The 8367-nt window shown below is 44.3% G+C and overlaps 2 protein-coding genes across 2 annotated transcripts; both read right to left on the bottom strand.

The window, feature by feature from the left end:
* Positions 1 to 235: 235 nt before the first annotated feature.
* LOC133965252 (protein FAM8A1-like) lies at positions 236 to 5390 on the bottom strand. Its single transcript, XM_062399710.1, has 5 exons — positions 4896 to 5390; positions 3196 to 3316; positions 2570 to 2693; positions 2306 to 2445; positions 236 to 2204 (listed from the first exon to the last, which is right to left on the bottom strand). The coding sequence occupies exons 1-5, from the start codon at positions 5347 to 5349 to the stop codon at positions 2060 to 2062; spliced, it is 984 nt and encodes a 327-aa protein (XP_062255694.1). The 5' UTR covers positions 5350 to 5390; the 3' UTR covers positions 236 to 2059.
* A 1708-nt stretch (positions 5391 to 7098) lies between these two features.
* Positions 7099 to 8029, bottom strand: fabp4b (fatty acid binding protein 4b). Its single transcript, XM_062399711.1, has 4 exons — positions 7862 to 8029; positions 7548 to 7720; positions 7359 to 7460; positions 7099 to 7219 (listed from the first exon to the last, which is right to left on the bottom strand). The coding sequence occupies exons 1-4, from the start codon at positions 7932 to 7934 to the stop codon at positions 7169 to 7171; spliced, it is 399 nt and encodes a 132-aa protein (XP_062255695.1). The 5' UTR covers positions 7935 to 8029; the 3' UTR covers positions 7099 to 7168.
* Positions 8030 to 8367: the final 338 nt, after the last annotated feature.

The raw sequence follows: 8367 nt of genomic DNA, 5'->3' as shown, positions 1-8367 counted from the left end.
GGGGAGGTCACTGTAATCTGTGAGCACCATCTGTGGCTGTCAGCTGAAGCTGCCACTTAGTGGGTCTAACACAATCACCAAGTCAACACTCGCCAACAACTGGAGCTTCCACAGTCCCAAAGTACATGGGACCTGACAGAAAACTGGAGAGAGAAAAAAAAGAGTAGAGCTGCTTAAAAAACAGTGGAACAGCTTGGGCTTTTCTTACATTTAGTAAAGAATTATTCATGTCCCAATAGGATGACGTGGTTTATTTTCTGTGATGATAAAGGAGGATATATAACAATGCAGTGGACTTATCCTCCTTGGTACGTCATGTGAAAATGTGTATTTGATCAACTAGTTTACACTAGGTGGAGCCAAACTCAAGCAGGTACGAAGACAACGATTACTGTTGTGTTTTTTTAGAATTTCCTTTTCTCTGAGAAGATCAAATAGATAAATCAAAAGAATGGGTTCATAGAACGATTCCTCCAGAGGGCAAACAACCTGAGACTGTGGCTGATTCACCCTCCGAACAATAACAATCCAAAGCGTAAATCCAAGACCACACTATACTGGCTCTGGGGACAAGTCTGTGTCTGTCCTTGAGTGGCCCAGATGAAGCCGAAACCTAAACATGAGGACGGCACTTCCAACACTTCTCATCCACTCAGACAGAGCCCGAGAGGATATGCAGGTAGGAATGAAACTAACTTTACAAATCTAGATGAGACAAGTTTGTAGAGTTATCCAAGAAGACTTAAGGCTGTAATTGCTGCCAGAGGGACCAAGTATCTTGGAGCGGACTTTGACTTCTGTGTTTCACGTTTTCATCATGGATTACTGAGTGTAGAGATATGGAAGGAAATCCACATACAACTGGATAAACACTGAGTAGAGCTCACAGTCCTGCCAAGGCCCAACGGTGCCCTTATGAAACAACATATACATTTACTGCATACTTTCTATGTGGATCTGAATTGGGATCACTCATAAATATCTGTCCTAGACGTGGCTGATTTTAATTTTTTTCAAATTTCATGAATTCTTCTTAGAGAAATGAACGAAGATTATGTAAAACACAATGTTTAAGAAAGGGGAAATCCTGTATCCGCCCTCTAATCCACATCAAAATCAAATGGGTTTCTCCTGAGGTGATGACCCACTCATCCCTCCGCAGAATAACAAACAAACAAACAAACAAGCATTGATTAAAACCTCCTTGAACTAAAAGTGTGCAAAAGGTGCAGGAGTCTGAATTCTTTTTGATGCCAGTATACCCTCATTACATAATGCAAACAGTATTGTAACATTAATGAGTCAATGCATTTTTAGATCAGAAAACAAACTGTGGCCTCTGAATTAGTATCATAACATAAGAATTATCAAACTGCCAACAAACAGCTGAAAGACATCTCATCTTGCAGGTAATTAGTGGTGGGTTCATTTAATCTTGTTAAATGCAAAACAAAAAAAGGTTAATCACATAAAATATATAATACATCTTTATTCTTTCAGTCGCACACATGCGTGTGAATGAAAAGTACTTGTGCTCAGGTTTTCCTTTAAATTAATTTAAATGTCCCTTTAAACCAGAGTTTTACAGCAGCTGCGCATGAGGCGTCAACTCCAAAAGTCTGAGTACACAGCTCTTGTGTCAGTTTTCAACGCAAAGTTTTACTGCAGGAATAATCTCATGTTTGCACTGTTATTAACTTAAATACTGTGCGATAGAAGACGTTCACCCTCAGTTTGCAAGAGCTTGAAAAAGAGACGAATCATGTGTTATTGAAGAGCGTATTCTTGTCTTCGGTGGAGACAAACTTTGGCACAGGAACAAATTCTGAAAGTGGCATATAGACATAAATACAGTTTGTCAGAGACAAACCAAACTGAGGTTGTCGGAAAGTAAAACAGTTCATATTGATGAGTATCAATCTCTCTGCCAGCTCCTCGATGCTGTTGCGTGGTCAGACCTGGACAGTGCCTGAGGAGTTCTGCTGGCTTTTCTCAAAGACCATCATCACACAGTGCCTGCTCAGCATCACTGCACCGCTCTCCTGTGGGCTCTTCAGCGTCATCTGGCCCTGGAGCGCTTGACAACTATTGTACCAGCTACCATATCATACACAGTCCGGTTGTGCTGAAAGAACAGAAGTGTGATGAAGGCCGGGAAAAAGAAGGCGATAGAAAAGTTCTTGTTCAAGGCTCTGACGGTTGATCTGTCGAGGGACCCAGAGACAGTGGTTACAGTACAAGATGTGAGGCTGGTTTTATTTATTATTAAACTGCTGACGGACAATATTAGAAATGAACTACTCACGCAGTCAGAGAGACGTTAGTTGCTGGCACTACGTGCACCCTGTTAGGCTGAACCAGAACTGATGAGTCACATGTAACGACCCTGAGTCCAACGAGAAACTTCCCTGGAGTGGCTCCTCCTGCTCCCCAGATACACACAACCTGGAGAGGGAAACATGGAGGAGATTGAATACTTTTGAAAATAGAGGAAGATTGGATAGTTGAGGCTGTGACCACTGTATTGTATCACATTACATGTTTTAGAATAGAGTTTATGAGCGCTCACCTCATAGAAACACACTAATATCCGGTACACAAGGGCCACAAGCATCATTTTCTGTAGCTCCTCCATCGATGTGTCCTCATCTATTTCTTCCACGATGAAATGCATGGCAAACTTGGAAACATCCCTGAGGGGAAAAAGACAAACGCTGTGAGGTTGAACATCATGAACTGAGGTTGTATTGTGTGTCCTGGTTATATTGTTTACATATGATCCAGTCAGTTTTGATTCCAAATTGAAAGTTCAGGAGCACACTGAAGACTTTTGGATAACACACTCCTGTCGTCATAACCTACACATGGGCCGTGTCGATCTGTGCTTTACATTGATTGGTTTGTAGTCAAGAGTGCGTCTGACGTTGTTAGAAGACTAAAAGCAATACTGTGAGGCATGTCTGCCCCTTTTTCACACTGCAACGAGACCAGGATTCAGTCTGATCCAGATTAGGAACACCTCTTTGGACCTGTTATTTCAGTTGGGACTAAACCAGGTAGGTGTGAAAGTGCCCTAAGTGAATGATACTTAATCAAAAAGCCTCTCGAGTTGCAATACCGTTTTTTCCAAAATGAATTAAAAAGACAGACGTCACTTTAACACCCCTACTGCTATCATGAATTTATTGTACTCACGTGATTCCACTGAGGTGCATAATACTAATGATGATCGTTGCTTTGATGAAAAACAAAATGAAGAAATCCACCATCTCAGCCAGGAGTCTCTGAAGAGGCGAAGGAATGTTATACTCTCGGCCTGGGGAGGAGAATCAGAAAAAGCAAAAGCTCAAGTCAAATGAGTACAATTGTTGACACCGTTATTCAAAAGGCTTCACTCTTCTAGGAAAAGCTTTCCTGAAGACTTTCAATCCAGGCTGCACAGATATGCTCTCATTCAGTCGCGGGCGGGTTTGGGTGATAAACTGTGTCTCACAGTCGAGTGTTCCATTTCATCCCAAAGGTGTCGTAACTACCTTCAGCTACTGAGGTCATAACGTCCTTGGAGTGTTTCTCTTGATATTTGGCAGGGCTTCACTTGGGGGACATTTACACACACTGCATCGTTTGAAATTGTAAGTCAGGAAACAGTTTGTAGTGTATGTGAGAATTAAGAATTTGATAGAATTGTATCCCTGGCCAGGAGCAGGAGTTATTTGGACTGACTTGCGCCAGCTTAGGAAGCACAAATGCCTCAGGAGCTGCTGATTCTGTTCTACACTGCAGACTTCGAGTCGGTTCTCTGCACATCCATATCTGTCTGGTTTGGATCGGCCATCGAATTGGATAAAAATAGACTCCAACGGACAGTCAGGTCTGCAGGAAAGATCATCGGTGCCAACCTGAACCTGCCCACCATCCAGGACCTGTACACATCCAGAGTCAGGAAAAATCCCTGCAGACCCCTCTCACCCTGGACACAACGTTTTCAAACTCCTCCCCTCTGGTAGGCGCTACAGATCTCTGTTCACCAAAACCACCAGACACAAAAACAGTTTCTTCCCCCTCGCCGTCTCACTTCTGAACAGCCAACCCACTGTGGCACTGTGCAATGACTCTGGATCCTTATAATAACCACTGTACACTGTATATTATACAAAATATATATTATATTTATATTTAATTATGTTTACTTATTTCACCCTCACTGGATAATTGTAATACGCACACCTGCACTTCTTTTCTTAGACCGTCGCACTGTTTGTATTGTTTTGTTATGTTTGTTTTGTTATGTTTGTTTTGTGATGTGTATTCTGTGTAAGCAACTGAGAGCCATTTTATCGAGTCAAATTCTCTGTTTGTGCAAACTTACTTGGCCAATTAACCTGATTCCGATAACATTAAACTTAACTTAACAATAGTCTTTAGCCCTGATGTCGAGTTTGGGTTCGAGTTCTTTCACACAGGCTCTGTCTCATTTCTTCATGGTGCATGGATGTCTTTTTATGGGTGAAACAGGACAGGACTTACTCAAACTGTGGCCACAGAGATGTAGCAACACTACTGTTTACAATGTGATTGTATATACCAGAGCATTGGCATTCACCTGTACAGTTTTTATATCTAACTCAACCAAGGAGGCCAAGGGAACAGACAGGGGTGTCCACAGACTTCTGGTAGAATGCTGTGACAACTGGTAGAGAAGTACCTGTGGTTGTCTGGTCAAGTTTCTTTCTAAAGCGCATATCACGTGATGAGCACAGACTCAACGGGCTTCAAGTTAACATGTTTACACTGTGACATGTTTACACTGAGACATGTTTACACTGAGACATGTTTACACTGAGACATGTTTACACTGAGACAACCAGCAGACATCTGTACCCAGCGGTTTTTACCTGGTCTCGGTGGGTTTCCGTTCTCCTGCGGCTGCTGCAGCGGCTGACCGGCTGCTGCTGCCCCGCCTGCAGCCTCCCCTGCCCGGCCATTGCTCGGCGAGGCCCCGGCCGCTGGGTAAGGCGACAACGGGAGAGCAAACGGACTGTTGTACCAGTGCGGGGACATTAAATCGAGGGAGGACGTCGCTGTGCCGCCGGATGACTGTAAATACTGAGGATAGGACATGGCTGACGCTGCCAGCCAGCTCTGCCAGTTCACGTAGCCGGTGTAGTACTGCCACATCCACGCCTGCAGCTGCTCGCAGTACTCCGCCGTGGCGCGGCTCTCCCCCTCCATCTTGCCCCGGTGCTCTGCTCTCCGGGTAGCTTCCTCTCTGAGCGGCTCGGCTCTGCTCGAACCCGGTTTACTCTCTCCTCTGTCGACTCCCATGTTTGTGTTTTTCTCGTCAGCCATGTTTCATGATGGCGCAGCGTCACGTAAAACGTCTTCCGGGATAATCTGGGCCAAGACGTGTTAACTACGGAGTAAACTTTACGCTTGATGAAACAAATGTTTTAAGAAATATGATTGCTTGAGGAAATAATAAACAAAAGAAACGGAATTTTTTTAGTGACAGACAAAGTCCCAGGACACGTATGTCCATTTCAAGACAAAATGTGATCCCCCTACGTATTAGGATAGAGTGGTACAGTCCACACAGTCCCTGCAATTACTTCAATCAGCCACAGGGGGGGCACTTCTGCTGAATGAATGCTGCAGTGAGAGTCTGTCAATAGGGTCATCAAGTTCATCTTATCTAATCATTCAAATGAGGAAGTAATACGTTTCATAATGTTGTATTATTTAATATCTGAATGAGTTCACCTCCGGCAGTGGTTATTGCCAATTAGTGATTAGCCCAGTGATAAGACCATTACTGGAGCCTGGAGCGAAATCAATTATAGCTGGTTTGAGGCCCTCTGATGGCCAGACTTAAACAGATACGATTTGAGGCAATCTGTTGAGTGTTTGATGTGTTATTAATTAAATGATAACCAAATGGTGTGTTTATACTAGAACAATATAATTATTGATACCGTATTTGTACGGTGGCTCTTCTCAGAAAAACGAACTCAAACCATTTCTGAGAATCCATCAGCCCATAGTCATGGTGCGATTGTGTTTGAACCAATTCCAAAGGAGACCAGCCTTCTCAAGCCAAGCCAAATCTTTAATATGTGTATCATTGTCCCCAGCCTAAAGCAATGTCTGTATCTGCATGGCCTTATATAAAGTGGCACTCGAGACAATGATTCAGCTTTTCATTAGTCAGTATTCTTTGTTGCCTGAGAACCACCCAGGGTCAAAGCCATTCACTAAATCCTGGAAATCTTTGGAGGATTTGGGCCTAAACCACCTACCCCAAAGGACCCTTATTAAAACAAATTAGATGCACTTGCTTGAACTCCACATCTGTGCATCCAAGAGAGGCCTGGTACAAATGAGGTCACTGATCTAACCCCAAGCAGGGATTTGGCCTGCCCACCTCCTGGTCATTAGGAGGGCTGCTCTGATATGGGGGACATGCTGCTGTTTCTTATTTGAACAAAAGGCCTTTGTGCAACCCCCCAGTGTCCACTCAGATTAGAGGCATGACTTGGAAACGGTCAGGGGGTTTCTTACAAGATGCTGGACCTGCTAGTTTTTGCCTGGAGAAGTTTTGAAATTGGTATCTTGCATTAGTATTCAAATACATTTTAAAAGATTTGCATGAGATCAACTGGCAGAGTGAAGTCTGCACAAGTCAAATTTCTGAGCCCTCTAATTTGTTTAACCTTTAGTGGCATCATGTCTTTTGCTTTAAAGTCTATTCAGGAATTCTGAAAAAAAAAAGAAAACTTCACAATAAGTTCATAATAAATTCTCAGAACATTCCTTTCAGACTTTAAGGAGTCAGAAGAAGCACCGGTGTAAATTAAAGACCGCCAAATTCCATTAAGCTGCTTTAATCTCAGGGTGATGGTGTGTTCCACACTGGCGTTCCATCTTACTGGGAAACTTAATCCTAACAAAGCAGTCAAAGAGAAGTCAAAGTCTGTAGTGAAAAGACCCAAAAGAGTAAAGTGGTCCATTGACTATGCAGAAATATACATGCCAGACCACTGACCAATGCGTAACCCACACAACCGTACATGCATCCCAACAAAGAAACTCTTATTCATGCAGAGTATCAAAGATCAGACTTTATTTCATCATCTCAGTGCATTTGGTGTTGTGGAAACAGAGGCTCAAATTAAACCTTCTCATAGGTCCTCAGTGCAACAACATCCTCCATGATGCATTTCTGTGGAGACAAGGTTCAAGTGTTAGAAATCTTACATCTTACATGTCAAGGAGAAGATACTAAATGTAAACCACTTGTTAGAAATCCACACAAAAGGTGAGAAAACACTACAAACCACAGGAGCAATACAATGACTCACAGCTGCCAGCTTTCCATCTTGAATCTCCCGCTCCAGTGTCGTGGTCTTTCCATCCCACGTCTGCTTCTGCACCAGTTTGCCGTTGTCCAAACTGAAGGTGGTCTGAAAGCACGTTTGATTTAGTATCAGAAACGAGATTCTTCTCCTCAAAAGAGGCTGATGGAGAGGGAGCACAGGAGCAGGACCTACCTTGGTCTGTCGTCCGTCGGCTGTGGTCTCGTCGAACTCCTCGTCGAGCTTGAACTTGATCTCTGTGTTCTTGAAAGTACTCTCAGACTTCATTGAAACAACTCCAGCGTCAACGCTGATCACCAGGTTGGGTTTCACCATGTTGCCCATCTGCCGGGTGGCGAAGCCCACACCTAATATACAACGAGGCTCGTTAACACTGATGCGATTTTGTCAAATTGCAACTGTTCATTAACTCTTTCAGGTTATCGCTGCGGACCCACAACCATGCAACACATCATCATAACAACATTAACTACGTGACTCGATCTCACCGATGGCCTTCATGTAATCATCGAAGTTCTCGCTGGTGGACAGAGTCCAGGTTCCAACAAACTGATCAACCATGATGGAGGAGTTCAGGCTCAGGTCTGCGGCACGAACACGTTCCAGCGGTGCAGCTCGAGGGAGGAGGCCGACGCGCGCGGAACACGTCACATTTAAAGGCTGGCCGCGCACGCGCCTGATCCGTCTCCGCCAAATCCGCAGCAAGCTCTGCTGCCGTTGCCACGGTAACGGGCTGATTAGGGAAGGGAGGGGGGGTGCGTCTTGAAAATCTGATTCTGTGATGGGAGCTGAGATGGCGAGTTTAGCTCTGCTGACCTAAGCGTGAACTGCAGGGGCGATGGAGCAGAGGGCTGCACTCACATCAGCTGATGGGAGGTGGTGTGAGGCTGCGGGAGGAGCTGCTGCAGGAGGAGCTGCGACAACCACAGCTCCACGTCCCTGCAGCAGCTACAGGGACGGGGCAGTGTTGTACACATGCCTGTTCCAATTGGAT

This window comes from Platichthys flesus, chromosome 11, assembly GCF_949316205.1.
Source record: "Platichthys flesus chromosome 11, fPlaFle2.1, whole genome shotgun sequence".
Lineage (NCBI taxonomy): Eukaryota > Metazoa > Chordata > Actinopteri > Pleuronectiformes > Pleuronectidae > Platichthys > Platichthys flesus.
The sequence above is the reverse complement of the archived record's forward strand: the minus strand, read 5'-3'. Positions and strand labels throughout refer to the sequence as shown.

Excerpts from the sequence above, each read along its gene's own strand:
- LOC133965252 (XM_062399710.1), bottom strand. The coding sequence starts at position 5,349 with ATGGCTGACGAGAAAAACACAAACATGGGAGTCGACAGAGGAGAGAGT. Across the intron at positions 2,694-3,195 it reads ATGCACCTCAGTGGAATCAC|GGATGTTTCCAAGTTTGCCA; the intron begins GTGAGTACAATA and ends TTTTCCCCTCAG. Across the intron at positions 2,446-2,569 it reads TATTAGTGTGTTTCTATGAG|GTTGTGTGTATCTGGGGAGC; the intron begins GTGAGCGCTCAT and ends TTCCCTCTCCAG.
- fabp4b (XM_062399711.1), bottom strand. The coding sequence starts at position 7,934 with ATGGTTGATCAGTTTGTTGGAACCTGGACTCTGTCCACCAGCGAGAAC. Across the intron at positions 7,721-7,861 it reads TGATTACATGAAGGCCATCG|GTGTGGGCTTCGCCACCCGG; the intron begins GTGAGATCGAGT and ends GTTGTATATTAG. Across the intron at positions 7,461-7,547 it reads CCGACGGACGACAGACCAAG|ACCACCTTCAGTTTGGACAA; the intron begins GTAGGTCCTGCT and ends ACGTGCTTTCAG.